Source organism: Trachypithecus francoisi, unplaced genomic scaffold (assembly GCF_009764315.1).
Source record: "Trachypithecus francoisi isolate TF-2019V2 unplaced genomic scaffold, Tfra_2.0 Contig01579, whole genome shotgun sequence".
Classification (NCBI taxonomy): domain Eukaryota; kingdom Metazoa; phylum Chordata; class Mammalia; order Primates; family Cercopithecidae; genus Trachypithecus; species Trachypithecus francoisi.
Window position 1 is genome coordinate 34,486,899 of NW_022681442.1, and position 20,492 is coordinate 34,507,390.

Genomic DNA, 20,492 nt, shown 5'->3' on the forward strand with positions numbered 1-20,492 from the left:
CTAGGTCCCTTTTAATAGATAAGTCCCTCTTTTTCTCCCTTTCTTCTTGTTTTTCCCCTTAAAACATTGCCAGTTTGTTTGAATACACTTTAAAATAAAAACTGGGTAAGTACCCTTTACCCAATTCCCCGTAATATTAACATTATAAAAACTAAGAAATTAACATTAGTACAGGGCCGGGCAGGGTAGCTCATGCCTGTAATCACAGCACTTTGGGAGGCTGAGGCGGGCGGATCACCTGAGGTCAGGAGTTCGAGACCAGCCTGACCAACATGGAGAAACCCTGTCTCTACTAAAAATACAAAATTAGCCAGACGTGATGGCGCAGGCCTGTAATCCCAGCTACTTGGGAGGCTGAGGCAGAGGAGAATAGCTGGAACCAGGGAGGCAGAGGTTACTGTGAGCCGAGATCACACCATTGCACTCCAGCCTGGACAACGAGTGAAACTCCGTGTCCAAAAAAAAAAAAAAAGAATTAGTACATTATTTATTAACATTACAGATTTTACTTTTTTTCCCCCCAATATCCTTTTTGTTTTCTCCAGGATCCAATCCAGGGTGCCACACTACATTTAGGCACACACAGACACACACACACACACGCGCTCTCTCTCTCTCTCTCTCTCTCTCTCTCTCTCTCCCTTTTTGTTTTTTTTTTTTCTATTTTTTTTTGATACGGAGTCTTGCTCTGTTACCAGGCTGGAGTGCAGTGGCGCGATCTCTGATCTCGGCTCACTGCAGTCTCCACCTCCTGGGTTCAAGCGATTCCCCCGCCTCAGCCTCCAGGATAGCTGGGACTACAGGCGTGCGCCACCACGCCTGGCTAATTTTTTTTTGTATTTTAATAGAGATGGGATTTTACCATGTTGGCCAGGATGGTCTCAATCTCCTGACCTCGTGATCCCCCCACCTTGGCCTCCCAAAGTGTTGGGATTACAGTTGTGAGACACCGTGCCTGGCCCACTCCCTTTTTCTTTATAGTCGTGTGTCACTTGATGATTGGGATGTGTTCTAGGAAATGTGTTTTTAGGTGATTTCATTGTTGTGTGAACATCACAGAGTGTACTTACATAAACCTAGATGGCGTAGCTTACTACACACCTAGGCTGTATGGTGTAGCCTGTTGCTTCTGGGCTACAAACATGTACAGGATGTTACTGTATTGAGTACTGTAGGCATTTGTAACAATAGTATTTGTGTATCTAAACATAGGAAAGTTACGGTAAAAATACAGTATAAAAGATAAAAATAGTATACCTGTATTGGGCAGTTACCATGAATGGAGCTTGCAGGACTGGAAGTTGTTCTAGGTGTGTCAGTGAGTGAGTGGTGAGTGAATGTGAAGACCTAGAACATTGCTGTACATGACTGTAGGCTTTATAGTCACTGTACACTTAGGCTAGACTAAACATAACATTTTTTCTTCAATAATTAATTACCTTAGCTTACTGTAACTTTTTTGCTTTACACACTTAAAACTTTTTTAACTTTCTGACTCTTGTAATAACACTTAGCTTAAAACGTGAAAACGCTATGCATCTGTACAAAATATTTTCTTTATATCTTTATAAGCTTTTTTCTATTTTAAAAACTTTTAACTTTTTTTGTAAATTTTAAAACTTTTTAATTAAAAATTAAGACACAACCTGGGCGTGGTGACTCACTCCTGTAATCCCAGCATTTTGGGAGGCCAAAGTGGGAGGATTGCTTTAGGCCAGGAGTTCGAGACCACCCTGGGCAGCATTGACCTTGTATCCACAAAATTTAAAACAAAGTGAACTGGGCTCATGAGTGTGTGCCTGTAGTCCTGCTACTCAGGAGGCCTCAGCCTCAGCAGGAAGAATCACTTGAGCCCAGGAGTTTGAGGCTGCAGTGAGCTGTGATCCCTCCCACTGCGCTCCAGCCTGGGCAACAGAGCGGGCTCCGTCTCTAAAAAATAAAACCCAAAACTGAAGACACAAATATACACATAACCTAGGCCTACACAGGATCATTAATATCAGCGTCTTCTGCTTCTACATCTTATTCCACTAGAAGGTCTTCAGAGGCAGTGACACTCATGGAGCGGTCATCTCCTATGATAACAATGCCTTTTTCTAGAATACCTCCTGAAAGACCTGCCTGAGGCTGTTGTATAGTTAACTTTAAAAAAAAAATAAGTAGGAGTGTACTCTAAAATAATGGTAAAAAGTATAAATAATGATAAAAGTATAGTATAGTAAAGACATAAACCAGTAACATTTATTATCGTTTTTGTTTTGGAGATGGAGTCTCGCTCTGTCACCCAGGCTGGAGTGCAGTGGCGTGAACTTGGCTCACTGCAACCTCTGCCTCCCGGGTTCAAGCGATTCTCCTGCCTCAGCCTCCTGAGTAGCTGGGATTACAGGCGCCTGCCACCACACCTGGCTAATTTTTGTATTTTTAGTAGAGATGAGGTTTCACCCTGTTGGCCAGGCTGGTCTTGAACTTCTGGTCTCAAGTGACCCACCTGTCTCGGCCGCCTAAAGTGTTGGGATTACAGGTGTGAGCTGCCATGTCTAGCCCATTTATTATCATTATCAAGAATTACATACTATATATAATGGTATGCACTAGACTTTTATACAGCTGGCCGTACAGTAGGTTTGTTTATTCCGGCATCACTGCAGTCATTTGAGTAACACATTGTGCTGTGATGTTAGAACGGCAGTGATGTCATTAGGTGATAGGAATTTTTCACCTCCATTATAATCTGATGGGACTACTGTCATATGTGTGGTCTGTCATTGACCAAAATGTCATTATGTGGTACATTATTGTATTTGAAACTTATTTGTGGAAGAAACTATATTGTTTTCCATAGACTGAGTTTTTTTTTTTTTTTTTCTTTTGAGACAAGGTCTAGCTATGTTGCCTAGGCTGGAATGACGTGATCTCAGCTCACTGCAACCTCTGCCTCCTGGGTTCAAGCCGTCCTCCCACTTCAGCTTCCTGAGTAGCCAGGACTACAGGCGTGTGCCACCATGCCTGGCTAATTTTTGTATTTTTTGTAGAGACAGAGTTTCGCCATGTTGCCTAGGCTGGTCATGAACTCTTGAGCTCAAGTGATCTGCTGGCTTTGGCCTCCCAAAGTGCTGAGATTATAAGCATGAGCCACTGTGCTTGGCCTATAGTCTGGATTTTAATGATTGCATTCCTGTGATGTTATTCAACATGTTTCACAGTCCTCTGTTCATGCTATAAACTGGTAGTTAGATCTACTTCTAGAGGTTTGATCTGATTCTAATTCAGTTTTTCAGGCTAAGAACCCTTTATGTGTGGTGTATACTTTTTTTTTTTTTCTGAGTCTGTTGCCTAGGCTGGAGTGCAGTGGCACAATCATGGCTCACTGCAACCTCAACCTCCCTGGGCTCAGGTGATCATGATCTTCCCACTGCTGCCTCCTGAGTAGCTGAGACTGCAGATGTACGCCACCATGCCTGGCTAATTTTTGTATTTTTAGTGGCGTGTACTTTTTAATATGCATTTTAAAAAGGCTCTGGATACACCTTGCTAAATACCCTCCCAGAACATTTTGCCAGGTAACACTCCCCCCGAGTTGGATATGAGAGAATTTACCTTACTGTATCCTTGCCAACATCAGGAATGATGCATTTTTACTTGTCCCAATTTATTCAGGAGGGATACTTACTAGCTAAGCTCTTTAGACGTGGCTAATTTTTCTGCTTGCCGAGATAATTAACTTTGAGAACCTCTTGGTAGTTTTATGTAAAAGTAATTTTTAACCTCCAGAACTTGAACTGATAAAATTTCCAAATTTTTACAATTCCGAAATTTTAAAAGTATAGTTAGAAAAGGCAGAAGAGGCTGGGTGTGGTGGCCTATGCCTGTAATCCTACGCCTGTAATCCTAGCACTTTGGGAGGCCGAGGTGGGCGGATCACTTGAGGTCAGGAGTTCGAGATCAGCCTGGCCAACACAATGAAACCCCATCTCTACTAAAAATAGAAAAAATTAGCTGAGTGTGGTGGTGCACGCCTGTAATCCCAGCTATTCGTGAGGCTGAGGCATGAGAATTGCTTGAACCTGGGAGGCGGAGGTTGCAGTGAGCCGCAATTGTGCCACTGCACTCCAGCCTGGGCAATTGTGTGAGATTCTTGTCTCCAACAACAACCAGAAAAGGCAGAAGAGTAGAAGAGTTAAATGCTATATTATTATTACTTTTTAAGTGGGAAATGAATGGCTAATCAAAGCATTGAAAAAGCATTGAATAAGATTATTCAATGCATTGGGTCTTCTCGTTTTCCACTTTAGGTACCTCCAGAGAGCTGATGTTGATAGCATTGACAAGTCTGCATTCTGATGTATTTCCTCTGACGATATTGTTGGCTGGCAGTCATGATAGATGTCCATTTAAAGAGTTTTAGTAACTTAAAAAATTTCTGTATGCAATTTATGTTAAATTAGGGACTGTTTTAGATTGTGCCAATAACTGTGGTTCCAAGATGCTTTGTTGCAAAAAAGTCTTGGTTAGCAGCTGAGGATCGTGGGTAAATTTCATAAACTCTCCAAGTCTCAGTTTTTTTGTCTGTAAAATAGGGACAGTAATTCTACATTCAAAGAATGTGGTGTGCAGAGCCCCTCAGAGCAATTGAATCCAATTCTTTTGGCATCATCATTTCTGACTTTGTGATTTGCTTGTTGACCTCCTAATCCATCTATGCACAGACTCAGTTTTTCCTGGACTTTTATTTACACTTAGCTATTAGTTGTCACAGAATGCTGTGTCTTGATGGGAAAATATTTATAAAATGTTCTCTATGTTTTCTTTTAGTTTAATAAGCAGTCATTGACCCAGACACCAGGGCGAGAACCTTCTACTTCCCAGGTACAAAAGAGGGCTCGTTCACGCTCCTTCAGTGGGCTTATTAAGGTAGGTATGCTGGGCTGTCATTTTCAGCATTGATTTTTAGGAAATGTAACAATGTGATTTTTCTTATGCATAAAAAGTTTTCTTCTGTTTTTGGGGACCCTATAAAGGGCTAATTTATAAGGGGGTAAAGACAAAATGTTGAAAAGCTTTTATATTGCAAAGCGCTTTGCCGTGTTTCACATCAGAGAAGGGGCTCTGTGAAGTGAGGAGTACTAGAAGTAAGGGTCCTTCCTTTTCTTCTGGGGCTGAGGACAGAGTCTGCATTCCTGAGCAGTGTAAGCGGCCTCTTTTGTTTTCTGACCTGCTTCAAGTTACACACTTTTTTATGCAATTTGGTAAACCCGTGGAGAAATGAGGAAGTTGTGACAGACTAGGGAAACTGTTACAAAACTGAATTTTCTAATAGACTAGTGAGTTTTGATACCCTAGATTTTTGTGAGCTTAATATTTTTAACAGTTGTACTTTCTTCCATGTATCAAATTCAGTAAAAATCTTTTTAAAACAAATACAAAATATGCTTCCATGTTATTGCTGCTGTCACGGTGTTTGCAGATTAAATTTACAGATCTTCAGACTATTGGAACTTGTAGTGAAGGAATATTGCCTTCAGGTGGCAGTAGATAACTTGATCATGGGGTTCAAATTTCCATGCATGAACTAAGGCAAGGTTTTGGTTAACTTGGAGAGAGATTAGTACCATACACTGCCTTTCTTTTCTACTTTTCTTTTTTTTGTTTTTTGGAAGAGATTGCTGCCCCCAAAGCACTGAGTATCCTTTTTTTAATTTTTTAAATTTTTTTTATTTTTAGTTCTGGATACATGTGCAGGATTGCAAGTTTGTTATATAGGTAAATGTGTGCCATGGTGGTTTACTACACCTGTCAACCCATCACCTAGGTATGAAGCCCAGCACGCATTAGCAGCTATTTTTATTTAAAAAAATTTTTTTGAGACAGAGTCTCACTGTTGTCGCCCAGGCTGGAGTGCAATGACACGGTCTTGGCTCACTGCAACCTCCCCCTCTTGGGTTCAAGTGATTCTCCTGCCTCAGCTTCCCAAGTAGCTGGGATTACAGGTGCCTGCCACCATACCCGGCTAATTTTTGTCTTTTTAATAGAGAGGGGGTTTCACCATGTTGGCCAGGCTAGTCTGGAACTCCTGACCTCAGGTGATTTGCCCACTTCAGCCTCCCAAATTGCTGGGATTACAGGCATAAGCCATTACGTCTGGCCAGCTGTTTTTCTTAATACTCTCTCTCCCCCAACCCTACCCCCCAACAGGCCCCAGTGTGTGTTGTTCCCCTCCCTGTGTCCATATGTTCTCATTGTTTAGCTCCACTTTTTTTTTTTTTTTTTTTTTGAGACGGAGTCTCGCTCTGTCTCCCAGGCTGGAGTGCAGTGGCCGGATCTCAGCTCACTGCAAGCTCCGCCTCCCGGGTTTATGCCATTCTCCTGCCTCAGCCTCCCGAGTAGCTGGGACTACAGGCGCCCGCCACCTCGCCTGGCTAGTTTTTTGTATTTTTAGTAGAGACGGGGTTTCACCGTGTTAGCCAGGATGGTCTCGATCTCCTGACCTCGTGATCCACCCGTCTCGGCCTCTCAAAGTGCTGGGATTACAGGCTTGAGCCACTGCGCCCGGACTTTTTTTTTTTTTAAGATGGAGCCTCTCTCTGTCACCCAGGCTGGAGTGCAGTGGCTTGATCTCGGCTCACTGCAGCCTCCGCCTCCTGGTTTCAAGCCATTTTCCTGCCTCAGCCTCCCAAGTAGCTGGGACTACAGGTGTGTACCAACATGACTGGCTCATTTTTGTATTTTTAGTAGAGATGGGGTTTCATCATGTTGGCCAGGCTGGTCTCAAACTCCTGACCTCAAGTGATCCACCCACCTCGGCCTTCCAAAGTGCTGGGATTATAGGCCTGAGCCACCGCACCTGGCCAACTCCTACTCATAAGTGAGAACATGTGGTGTTTGGTTTTCTGTTCCTGTGTTAGTTTGCTGAGGATAATGACTTCATTTTATTTTGATTTTTTGGTGTTTTGCCCTGCTTTTCTTTTAAAAATTGTTATTAAGATCTATAATTCCAGCCACATAAGGAGCTCTTTGCTTAAAATTTAAAATTTTTGCCCTAAAAATAAATAACTTGTAATATTTATTTTTTTTATTTTTGAGACAGGGTCTTGCTTGTTGCCCAGGCTGAAGTACAAGTGGCACTGTCATGGCTTATTGCAGCCCTGATCTCCTGGGCACTCAGCTATCCTCCTTCTTCAGCCTCCCAAGTAGCTGGGACCACAAGTGCATGCCATCAGGCCTGACTGATTTTTAAATGTTTGTAGAGATGGGGTCTTGCTGTGTTGCTGGTCTTTTTTTTTTTTCGAAACAGAGTCTCTCTCTGTGTCTCAGGCTGGCGTGCAGTGGTATGATCTCAGCTCACTGCAACCTCCACCTCTGGGGTTCAAGTGATTCTTCCACCTCAGCCTCCCGAGTAGCTGGGATTATAGGCGCCCACTACCATGCCTGGCTAATTTTTTGTATTTTTAGTAGAGACGGGGTTTCACCATGTTGGCCAGCCTGGTCTTGAACTCCTGGCCTCGGGTAATCTGCCCGCTTTGGCCTCCCAAAGTGCTGAGATTATAGGCGTGAGTCACCATGCACAGCCTGTGTTGCTGATCTTGAATTTCTGGGCTCAAGCAATCCTCCTGCTTTGGCCCCCTAAAGTGCTGAGATTACAGATGTGAGCCACTGTGTCTGTAATTTTTTTTTTTTTAAGGTACAGCTGTTAGCATTTACAAATTCCTCTTACTGTAATTTTGGTCCTAGTTATAATTTATAGATATCTAGAATTCACTCTCAATCCTGACCTGGGGCCAGTAGCTTCTAGGACATTAGGCTTAGTTGACATCAAAATTTCCTTTGCCATCTACAGGGTGAAAAGGCAACCCCTGGATTGGGAGAAAATATTTGCAAATCATATATATGTTTAGGGGTTAATATCCGTAATAATCTAAAGAACTCCTGTAACTCAACACAGCAAAAACAACCTCATTAAAAAGTGGGCAAAGGCCGGGTGGATCATGAAGTCAGGAGATTAAGACCATTCTGGCTAACACGGTGAAACTCCATCTCTACTAAAAATACAAAAAATTAGCCAGGCATGTTGGCACGTGCCTATAGTCCCAGCTGCTCCGGAGGCTGAGGCAGGAGAATCGTTTAAACCCAGGAGGCAGAGGTTGCAGTAAGCCGAGATTGCGCCACTGCGCTCCTGCCTGGGTGACAGAGCAAGACTTCGTCTCCAAAAAAAAAAAAAAACCAAAGGAATTAAATAAACATTTCTCCAGAGAAGATGTACAGATGGCCAAGAAGCACATGAAAAGATGTTCAATGTTACTAATCATTAGGGAAATGTAAATCAAAACCACAAGTAGATACCACTTCACATCCACTAGGATAGCTATTATAAAAAAAAAAAAATAACAAAATAACAAATGTTGATGAGGATGTGGAGAAATTGGAATCCCTGTGTACTGTTGATAGGAATGTAAAATGGAGCAGCTACTGTGGAAAACAGTAATGCAGTTCCTAAAAAATTTAAAGAGAATGACCTTATCATCCAGCAATGCTACTCCCAGTATATACCCAAAAGAATTGAAAGCAGGGTCTTGAGGCAATATTCATACACCCGTCTTCATAGCAGCATTATTCACAATAGCCAAAAGGGAGAAGCAACCCAGATGTCTGTTGACTGATGAATGGATAACAAAACTTGGATATACAGATAATGGAACATTATTTGTCCTTAAAAAGGAAGGAAATTCTGACATATTCTACAATATGCATGAATCTTGAAGACATTATGCTAAGATAAATAATCCAATCATAAAAGGAAAAATACTGTATGATTCCACTGAGGTATCTATGAGTCAGGTTCGTAGAGATAGAAAGTAGAGAAGGTGGTTGGTTGTCAGGGGAGCTAAGAGTATGAGGAGAATGGGGAGATGTTGTTTAGTGGGTACAGTATTTCTGTTTGGGAGGATGAGAAAGTTCTGAAGATGGATGATGGTGCTGATTGCACAACACTATGAAGGTACTTAATACCACTGAACTGTATACTTAAACATGGCTAAAATAGGGGCCGGGCGTGGTGGCTCACACCTGTAGTCCCAGCACTTTGGGAGGCCGAGGCGGGTGCATCACAACGTCAGGAGATCAAGACCATCTGGCTAACACGGTGAAACCCCATCTCTGCTAAAAATACAAAAAATTAGCCGGGCATGGTGGCAGGCACCTGTAGTCCTAGCTACTCGGGATGCTGAGACAGGAGAGTGTCATGAACCTGGGAGTCAGAGCTTACAGTGAGCCAAGATCGTGCCACCGCACTCCAGCGTGGGTGACAGAGCTAGACTCAGTCTCAAAAAAAAAAGGTTAAAATAGTACATTTTATGTTATGTTTCTTTTATCCCGTTAAAAAAAAATCGCTTAGCTAGAATCCTAAAAGTGCATTTACTTGCTTATTCAGGGCTAGTAAAATGAAAATCCTTAGTTTATTCTCGTTTTTTTCTTCTCATTTGGAAGAATCTATCATTCCCTCTTACTTCCCTGTAATAAGATGATTGATAATCAGAAAAGTTATAGCCAGATGAATGTTTCTCTATGTGTTAGTCTTTTTTTTTCTTTTTTTTTTTTGTGAGACAGAGTCTCACCGTGTTGCACAGGCTGGAGTGCAGTAGCATGATCTCAGCTCACTACAACTTCCACTTCCCGAGTTCAAGTGATTCTCATGCCTCGGCCTCCTGAGTAGCTGGGATTACAGGCATGTACCACTATGCCCAATTAATTTTTGTATTTTTAGTAGAGACAGTATTTCACCATGTTGGCCAGGCTGGTCTTGAACTCCTGGTCTCAAGTGATTCATCCATCTCAGCCTCCCCAAGTGCTGAGATTACAGGCGTGAGCCACCGCTTCTGGCCTAAAATATTTTTAATTTGTGTTTTCCCTCAGCCTTATCAAGGTATAATTGACCATCTAGCCTGTCTCGATCCCTTTTTTGGCTAGAGTTTTTTCCTCTAGAACTCCTCTCATGTAAATTATTTATTAAATCAGAATGTTCTGAATATTGCTGCTGATATTTATAATGTAGGGTTTAATGTTCTAGTTTTGATATGTTCTTTTTTTGGATTTCAAATTTATTCTCTAAGGGAAAAAAAGAAAGATTTCTCCAAAGATGGTAGAATTGTCACTGTTGGCGGTTACATAAACTACATCATTTCTAAGCTGTTCAGAGATGAAAGAGCTTTTAGTCTTGCTCTGAATGTCAGTATAGTCATGTGACCCCCTTAAGAAGGCCTCTACCTTCTTGTCGCTATATTAGGAACTCTTATAGAATGTCTCCAAATGTTCCAGTCCTGTGTGAGTAAATGACAGGGAGGAAGAAGTGCCTTAGAGAAGAGCCAGCCTAAGTATCCCTTAGTGGTGAGTAGGGGGGAGGGACCTTTTAAGTAGTTGCCAGAGACAGCACATCTTTGGAGAAAAAATTATATGATGAGTAACTGGTGTTTCTATATTGTGAGTTAACTGGTCTCAGAAGCACACTGTAATTGACCTATATTAGCTTGTTTAAATCCACTTTAAAGTTGCTTCTAACCTTTCAATCCCTTTTAAATGTGGAGGAAAAGTGATCACTTAAACAAAAGTAATGATTTGGGGTTTTTTTGGTAACATGCTTTGGCCTGTCTTGTGTAAGATGGCCTGAGAAGGTCCGTACAGAGTTATCAGAATGCTGAGATTTTTTTAACCCAAGGACATTACAGTTTGGAAGGCCAGTATACAGTTTTGAAAGCTATAATAGCCTTCACCACTATTGATACAGTAGGTGTTTATAAATCAAATGTTTTCTGTTCTTAAATCAGCGGAAAGTCCTGGGAAATCAGATGATGTCAGAAAAGAAAAAGAGGAACCCCACTCCAGAATCTGTGGCCATTGGTGAATTGAAGGGAGCCAGCAAAGAAAATAGGAACTCAGTAAGACACTGTTCTTTGGACTGTCTGTGTGTTTATATTTGTAGAAAAGAGGAAAATTGATATACTGTCATCTTTTTTACTGTGTTTCTTTTGCCATTCAAATGGCTTTTTCTCAGTCCTTTCGTTTATGCTACCTTCTTTCTGTTGGTTTTCATTGATTCATTCAACAAACAGACACATTTTGAGTTCAAGAAGGATATCACTAGTCACAAGCAGATGAGTAATACCGTACAATAGCTCCTTAAACAAGTGCTGGAGGAAGCAGTTAGTTCTTACTGGGATATTCCACAGGTGACAGGTGACATTTGAGCCACAGGTGACAGGTGACATTTGAGCTCTACATTACCTGTGGGGTGGTGCTTCAAGATATCCTAGGCATGCCTACTTCATTAAGCCAGCAGTAAATCGGTTAAGATTAATGAGATATAAATATGTCAGTCTCAGAAAAACTCTTCACATTGAAATTAAACAAATAATTCATTTAGTAAAGTCTGTCTATAGGAATGCCATTAGAACATTGAAACCACTGTACAATTTTCTTATTACAGTTATTTTCTGGCTCTCCAGCTGTCACGATGACACCAACAAGATTGAAGTGGCCTGAAGGGAAGAAAGAGGGGAAAAAAGGTACTAATTGTACTTACTCTGTGTTCTTACTAAATGTAATTCCTTTCTGCATGTAGTCAGTAGCATTTGTTTGAATTCCCAGGATAGTACATTTGTAGTCAGAAGTGACATAAAAATTGCAAGACCAGGTCCTTGCCCTTGAGTTTATTCCCCAGATGGTTATTGAACCATCTACTCAGCATTGTCTTGGGTGTTAAGGGGTAGAGCTGTGAACACAGACCTACTTGGTCCCTGTGTTCTTGTACAGACAGGACACATGGGGAAAATACCTTAAGAATACTTGTGAAGCAAATTAAAAACAAGTGTAAATGGATTTGTGGAACCAAGTTCTACAGTGCTGGGAGCATGCTTATGGAATAGTTAGGTTCCTTTTCTGTGTAGGCTAGCCCTGATTAGTGAAGCTTTCCAGATCAACAGCTTGTGCCTAAGAATCCTGGACATCATATCGTACAGCATATTTTGGGGGCTATTTAGGACAAAGAGGACTGTTTAATGCTGGGACTGCTGATTGTCCCAGGCTCTTCTGGTAAAAGACTGCTGTGCCTTCCTCTGAAGGAGCCAAGTGGGTCAGTGGAAAGGCTGTGAGATTTGTGGTTAGTCCTGATGGGAGTTATCATTCCTCTGACCCAGGAAAACCACTCATTCTCTCTGAATTCAAGTTTTCTCCTCTGAAAATGAAGATAAAAGTTACATCTACTTCATAGATTTATTAATTTATTATGAGGCTCAATTGAAATAATGTTTTGGCAGCACATTGTCATTGTTAAAGCATTAACAAGTGGTTATAGTTGTTACTATAAAAAACGAGCTGAAACCTGGTCTTGTTATATAAGGCTCGTGTGGCAGCTGAAGTGAGTCTGGTTTGACATGATCATTTTATCGCTGGGACATGAGCATAATTACTATTTGAGACATCAGCAATAGAAAGAGAACAAAAGCCTAATCCTTTTGGATAAATTCTTTTCTGGAAAATTAGATTTCAGTATATTCTTCTTACTTATCCTTGAATGAATTATCTAAACTCTTTTTTCTTTCCTCCTTGCTTCTGTCTTCTATGCTGGACTGTCTAATTGAGACAAGATGGGTGTTTGAGTTTTTTGTGTCTAAATATTTCTGTATGTCCATGAATCAAAACCAAGCATAAGTTATTTCTGAAGGCTACATTGTTTTGTATCAGTTACACCTTTTGTTGCTTTCATTTTTGAAAGACATCTGGAAATAATATCTTTGTGTATTGACAGCTCTACCTTGGAAAGAAAGAAAGACATTTTTTAAAAACCAGTTTAATATTTCACCAGTAAGCTTTAGAGCAGGGATTCTTGACCTTGTCGTCTGTGGACTTCCTAAATGGTCTAATAAAGTTCTCGGTATTGTTGATGGAATCTTTTATGTAGGTACATATGTGTGTTTTTCTGGGGGAGAGAATATATAGTTCTAATTAGATTCTCAAAAATGTTAGTAGTTCAGAGAAGTCGAGATAACGAATGGCCCTCAATCGGATCAGGCAATGGCACTTTCACTTTACTGTCTCCTGGTCACTTCCTCTCTCTGGAAATGCCTTCCTAGTGTTATGATGCTATATTATTCTCGTTCTCCTTCTTCCTAATTCTTTTCCTTATCTGCAGTGGCTTACTGTTGTTTGCCTATTCCACTACATCTTTATTTTTTTCAATGCTCTATCTTAAGTTCTCTGCTCTTTTCTGCTCTTGCTTCTCCTGCCTCTTTGCAGCTTGGTCTCCTTCCACTGCTCAGCTCTGCTCTCTGTATGATAACTACTTCCAGCCTGGCAACTCCAGGTCTGAACTCTCTTCAGACATTGGCAGTCTCCAAGCCCACAGATCCAGGTGCCTGCCATATATTTCTTTTACACAACAATGAATACACAACCCCAGAGTTTTTGATAGTGATGTTTATAATAAAAGTAAAATATTCTTTGAAGAAGATAATGACATTTTATTACTATGATCAACAACATAATCCAAAAAGACTTTTATTTAGTACAGGATTTCTCAACCTTGGCGCACTACTGACATGTTGGTTCAGATAATGCTTTGTGACGGGAGCTGCCATATGCATTGTATAATGAGCAGCCTTCCTGGCCTCTACTCTGTAGATGCTGGGAGCATCCTTCCCCCTGTTGTGATAAGTAAAAGTGCTTCTAGACATTGCCAAATGTCCCATGGGGGTGAGAAGGCAAAGTCACCTCCACATGAGAACCATTGATTTAGCACCTACTTATTAATGGCCATTAGTTTCAGTAGTCAAAATCTTACCATTCTGCAAAGTCTAGCCTAAATCTCACCTCCTCTTTGAAACTTCCTCTGGCCAATGCAGCTAGATATAATACTTTTTCCTTTGAACTTACTAATGCTACAAAAATATTGACACTTAGTATGATTTACTGTATTTACTTCACATGTGTTGTCTTATCTCTGTAACTAGTTTCTCTTCTAGAAGACAAATGTCAGACTGAGTGTATTTGTGGCCTTCTGTCTCCTGTTCTTCTCTTCCTCTGAAAAATGACAGTGCCTTGTGCTGAGTCGACTTTTAGTAAACATTCACTGTTGAGAGGGGCATGAGTTCTGCATTCAGCTGGGCTTGGGTTCCATTCCCAGTTTTGCTGCTTAATAGCTATATATTAGTCCTCGGGCAAGTGAACTGTGTAGGCTGCGGATTCTTCCTCTGTAAGATGGTAGGAGTAGTACCTCATATACTGGTTATTGTGAGGATAAATAATGTACGTAAATAACTTAGAGCAGCACAAAATATGCACTTATTCTTAGCTGTTATAGCCATTAAGATGATTTAATGAATGAGATTATGTCAGGCAGATGTTTATTTGGTAGAGTCACAAATTCTTAATTAAACTCATTGGCCCTCAGTTTGGAGAAGATACTAAATGTAGACCCTGTGGCTTCTGAATGGGATGTCTGCAAAAAGAAATATTTAAGAACATGTCTAATGCTCTTGTTTTTCCTTCAACCTAGGATTTCTCTGAAGGATCCAGAGTTGTCTCCTATGGTCCATGCAGAATTTTCTCTTTAGTGGACAAGGTGTTACTCCTGCCCACAGCAAAGCTTGGACTTGCAGCTTGCTTGCTGCATTTTGAATTGTCAAGGCCAACTAATCCCATGACCCGACTGATACCTCTAATCCCACTCACTGGATGATGTTTGCAAGCTGTGCCTTCTGAGAGACTGCTTAGGCTCTCTCTCTCTTTTTTAATATGGGGAAACCACTAACTGTCCAACCAACTTATATAGCACAGTAAGGTGGGCTTCAGTGCTCATTCAATGTGTTTAGGCAGATTCCACTTTTGAAAAAAATATGGAATGTGTGCTCAACTGCCAGTAATTTTTGAAAAAGCACTGTCAGTCCTAGTGGATTGATGTTATTTTTAATGGATATTTTGGGTTTTTCTCTGTTTTGATAGTGTTGGGTATTTGGTTGTTTTTGTTGATTTTTTTGTTTTAAAAGCCATGTTTTTGGATGGGCTCTAAGCTAGATGCCTTTCCCTTGTTTTCACTTTGAGCTTTGGGAAAACTCTTTATCTTATGAGGCTGTATTCCTCAATACCTAATTTGTGTCCAAAGAATTTATAGCTTTTCTGGACATTTTTTATTATTTCTTGGGTCTGACACCAGAGTATTTGACCTGCAGTATTGAAAAAGAGAATTCAGAATGATACAGTATTTTAACAAATCTTAATTATTAAACTCTTTTCCTTCCTTCCATTTCTCCCACCCTTGTCCATCTCTTTCTCTTTCCCTTTTTCCTAATTGTGTTTTGCTGAACTTGTTACCTTCATTCAATTGCCTCTTGACTAAAACATCTCTGGTGCCAACGTAATACTTCTGAACCAAATCACTGTGACTCAAGAAAAGTCACTGACAGCATAGTAGAAGTTTGCTGAAATATTTGTATGTGGAGGAAGCTCTGGAGTGTGCCTAGGAGGGACTGGCTGCCTTTATGTCCCAGGATGAGTCTTTATGGGTGGGATTATATTGCACCCTCTGAGGGTGCAGGCTAGACCGTCTCCTGAGAACGAGTTAGAATCCGAAAAAAGAAGCCAGCAGCAGCCTCTGCAGGGTTGACAGGATTTAAAGGAGAGAATGTTCTTATTTGGAAGCAGCTGTGGCTTATCACCAATGTTCAAGGAGTATTACTGTGCCGCCCTCTCCTTGTCAGAAGGGGCACAGGTGGTAATTTGGAGATGGGGCCAGAGCTTCTGGTTTTTGGACTTGGTGTGTTCACATATGTTGGATGGAGCAGTGGCATGGCTTCGACCTAGTATGAACTGGTGTCTGCCCAGAGAGCAGCACGTGGCAGGGGAGAATGCTCAGGTTTGTGCCTGGCTCTGTGGAGCTCTATAACCCTTCTCACCCTGTGGGTTGGAGCTGAGTCAGGCCACTATGGGGAAGCAGTTGCCCCACAAAATGTGGTTTGCTGACCCATTTCTAAACTGTTGAATATGCTGCACCATTGCCGAAATGAAAGATGACTGGGGGAGCAGAGTTTGGCCTTGTGCCCAGCTGGCAGCCCTCTCTGCCAGCCTTTCTGCTGCTTTTGCTGCTGTAACAGCAATAGTGGAGAAAAATGTAAAATTTGGTCTTCCAGCTTAATAGAGTGTGAACAATAGATGGTTAGGAAAACAAAACTGCTTAGAAGCCCCTTTCTCTAGAGTAGTTTTATGTCATTTTAAAAAACACATATTAGCAAATTCATTTGCGTAGGTTTCTATTAAATACTTGACTTTTTTTTCTTATTAAGAAAATGAAATCTCTTACACTAGATAGCAGTTAATGCAAACAGAAAACCCTTTTGGTATCACCAAATTGAAATGGTGTTCTTCCTTAACTCTTCCTTCTTTCCTTTGTTTGTTTAGATGTGCTTCATCCTGAAGTGGTGCTGTGGTCTGTTAAACAGGGCTGGCATCAGGTAGAGGGAGCAGAGTGGTGACCTGATAGCTCCTTGTCATCGTGTTAATTTTTGGTTCTATTTAAGGGAAGTAGCTGAGATTTAGATGGACGTAGATGCTCTTTGGGTGAATGGAATCAGAAAGCAAGGGTTGTGTTCTGGGGTGAGGGTCGCGAGAGAGATATTTATCACATGCACATGCCTTTATATAGCTGGTCTCCTTGGGTTGTTTGTGTGTGTTTTGTTTATTTATTGAGTATGTTTTCCCTTGCTTTAGGGGTTTATAGGTCATTTTTCTTAATAGAAGCTGTGATTGACTTAGAATCCAAATTTGAGGAGTAAGCAGCATAACCTTCTACCTTGTAATATGTAACTATTCTAATCCTGTGGAATCTTACAGAAAACACAGACAAAACCCCTTTTATTATTTGCCACAGAAGGCTGCTGTCTCCCTTCTGATTTGGTGGGCAGGTATTGTTTTTGAGCCAGTATTTAACAGAGTTTTTTAATCTATAAGATTTTTTTTGAATCCATTTCATTGTGTTTGTTTTTCATGTTGGAACAATCTCTGTGGAAGTGCCTCTTCTTGTGGTTTTTACAACTTCATTTCTTTCTGGGGTCACCTGTGATGGGGTTTGATGTGGTGTCAATATGGGGCGTTGTGTTTGTGCCAGGATATACATATTAAACTGTAGGCCACCTTCCTGGTCCAGACTGTACTGTGTGAACCCCACTGACTGAATTGGTGAGAACCATAGGTGTTGGAGTTTATCACCTTTTACAATGATAAACTTTTACATTGGGACCAATGAATGTGGTGTGGAAAACCCTGCCAGCAGTGAAAGAGCATCAGGAGATACTGACTCTTCCTGAGTGCCAAAATAGGAGCAGGTAATGAACCATAACAAAAGGAGCAGGTAATGAATCGTAACCAAAACTACAGTTGATCCTCCACAAAAGAAAGCTCTTTACCCAGAATGTCCTTCCAGAATCATTCAGGAAGGATAAGGGAACACCCTTGGGAAATGGGCTAGTGGAGGGCTGTTGACTACAGTGACACCTGGGTGCTCCAGAGTTATCTGTTCTGTTAACCTAGAACAGAACAGTAGATCCTAGAGTGTCAGAACAGAGCCATTCTCTCCTCCTGAGCAGGAATGTTTCTGTTCAGCTTCCCTCACAGGAGCCTGTGTTAGCATACAGTTGAAAATACTGCCTTCTAGGAGAACCTGAGGTCACTGGGAACGTGCCCCACTGTGACTGGCCATGCAACCGGGTGATTTTTAGAAATAGATGTCTCTAGACTCTGTCTTCTTTCCTATAAGGCCTCATACAGATGCTTGACGCGAATGGCCCCCATTCTGAGATCATTTTTGTGTAGAACTCCTTTCCCCAGGAGAGAGCCTTATCTCTGCCCTCCTTTACCCTGAAACCTTCAAACAGAAGACAGGACCTAGATCTAAACCTAGATACTAGCATTTTGTGGGATTGTCTAGAATTTGGGAAAGATTTGGGTTCCTAAGTTGCACAGGCTTTTCACACCAGTGGTGATTAACTCAACTAAAACTCACTGTAGGAAGTTAGCTTCCCTAGACAGCTAAGGCTGAGATCTTCTACCAGTGTAGAGTTGACAGAAGCAGGCCAGCGAGGAGATGTGGGACATAATAGCCTGAGTGCTTGGGTTACCATGGAGACTGGAGTATGTGAGGCCATAGCCTATGCTAAAGAGCCATGGAGCCCTCCCCTGGCCATGTCTGGGGACAGATAGAACCTGTGGGGGAAATATTCCCTCACCCCAGGGTTCTTTCTGCAGAGCAAGGGTTGTCTTTGTCCTATCCCTCATCTTGCTCAACAAGAGAAACAAGGTTTCTTAACTGTTTTGTTTAAAGTTTTCATTCTTATTTGACTATATGTGTGTAATTGTGAAGAAACGATCCTATGCATTGTCTTTCTTTTATATTCTTGTAATATTCTGAAATTAAAATTGTTTTGTTTCACATCCAGAGGTTTGGCTGGTCTATTAGTTCACATTTTGACTGCTGATTTTGAAGAGAGTTTTTCTCTTGTTCTGAGGAAAGTGAAGCCTCTAGAAAGGCTCCTCTTTGGCTTGTTTTTAGCTGGGTGGGTGGGTTGAGGAGGAGCGGGGTTTTTGGCTGATAAGAAGAATGATTTGGAGCCTCCAGGATTCTGAGCTTCCTTATTTCCCATGACTGAGTCTAGAATGCTTCACGTGGGTTTCAGTTTCTCACGTAATTTTTATTTCTTCATTTAAAAAATAAGGAGTGATAGTTAACAATAACAGGAAAACCTAGATGAGGTTTTCATTTGAGGCGGGAAGGTGTGTTTAGACAGCTCAGGTTGAAATGTTCCTGCTGCTGTCTTAGTGGGCTTGGGCTGCTTTAACAGAACACCATAGACTAGGTGGCTTCTCAACGTCAAAAATGTGCGTCTTACAGTTCTCCAGTCTGGGGAGTCCAAGAACATGGCGCCAGCAGATTGTCTGCTGAGGGTGCACTCCCTGGTTCACAGACAGCCGTCTTCACTGTAACCTCACATGGTGGAAGGGACGAGGGATCTCTCTGGGGCTTCTTTTAGAGGAGCACTAATCCTATTCATGAGGGCCCTGCCAAAGACACTCCCAAAGACCCCTCTTCCCAAAGACCCTACCTCCTAATATCATCACATTGGAGATTAGATTTCAAAAGTAATTTGTGAGAATACAAATATTCAGTCTATAGCAGCTGCTTTGTTTTTCGGAGACAGCATCCTACTCTGTGACCCAGGCTGAAGTGTAGTGGTGTGATCTTGGCTCACTGCAGCCTCCGCCTCCGAGGCTCAGGTGATCCTCCCACCTCAGCCTCCCAAGTGGCTGGGGCTACAGGTGTGTGCCACCACACCCAGCTAATTTTGTATTTTTTGTAGAGAAGGGGTTTTGCCATGTTGGCCAGGCTGGTCTTGAACTCCTGGACTCAAGTGATCTGCCCACCTCAGCCTCCCAAAGTGCTGGGATTACAGGTGTGAGCCACTGTACCCGGCCTGTGGCTGTAATTTATTAGGCATGTGACTTTGGGTATGTCCCTGAATCTCCTGTCCCCTCATCTGTAAGGTGGGGAGAATGGTATCCATCTCAATAACAAGGATCTCGCATGGAGGATTTTAATCTAAGGTCTGTGGTTATGCTTCAGGACAATGGTTTGCCCCTGTAATTCTATGTAAAATTTTGTGTACATTTGCATTTTTCTAGGGGAGAGATTTCATAGCTTCTACAAGAATCTCGGAGGAATCCTTGACAATTAAAATACTGAGGATCACTAGCCTTACACAGTGCTGGCAGATGGCAATTATTCATTAAAGGTTAATTCTCTTTCTCTCTGCCAAGGATAAATTTTATAATCAGCAGGTCATTGATGCTGACATAGCTACTTTGATGACAAAGGTGTTATTTAAATCCTGAATAGAAATAAACACTCTACAGTTGTCTTTACTTTGTTAACCTACCCACACACTCCTCTTTTGCCATGTTAGCTTCTGAGGCGCTATTCAGAGCTACTTGTCCCTCTCTCCCCAGCCCCCAAGGACCAACTCCTATTACTCACTGTGAAGAAAGGAGCCAGGTCCTTGAAAATGAAGCATGGAGAGACTCTTAAAAGTTACATGTGGGAAACTGGGTGATGCCAAGAAAAGGGAGTGGCGGGGGCAAGAGGGACATTTTGAAAAACAGGAAGAGGACCAAAATGCTGAGTATGGTACTGAGCACATAATCATTAATCACTGAATTGTAGAAAGGACTGAAGAGGTAGACATGCATTAAATAGTGGAAAGGGGCCAGGCACAGTGGCTCACAACTGTAATCCCAGCACTTTGGGAGGCTGAGGCAGGTGGATCATCTGAGGTCAGGAGTTCGAGACTAGCTTGGCCAACATGGTGAAACCCCATTTCTACCAAAAATACAAAAATTAGCCAGGCATGGTGGCATGCACCTGTAATCCCAGCTACTTGGGAGGCTGAGGCAGGAGAGTTGCTTGA

General features: G+C 41.7%; 1 protein-coding gene across 7 annotated transcripts in view; it reads left to right on the forward strand.

The window, feature by feature from the left end:
* The window catches only part of ARHGAP19 (Rho GTPase activating protein 19), an 80,085-nt gene extending 61,614 nt beyond the window's left edge, over positions 1-18,471 (forward strand). For 2 of the 7 annotated variants that reach the window (XM_033187259.1, XM_033187229.1), the window contains 4 exons: positions 4,813-4,911; positions 10,815-10,925; positions 11,474-11,552; positions 14,540-18,471. In XM_033187259.1, the coding sequence (XP_033043150.1) occupies positions 4,813-4,911; positions 10,815-10,925; positions 11,474-11,552; positions 14,540-14,550 (300 nt within the window). In that variant the 3' untranslated portion in view covers positions 14,551-18,471. The other 5 variants (XM_033187239.1, XM_033187245.1, XM_033187252.1 and 2 more) reach the window with 4 other exon arrangements.
* The last annotated feature ends 2,021 nt before the right edge of the window (positions 18,472-20,492 follow it).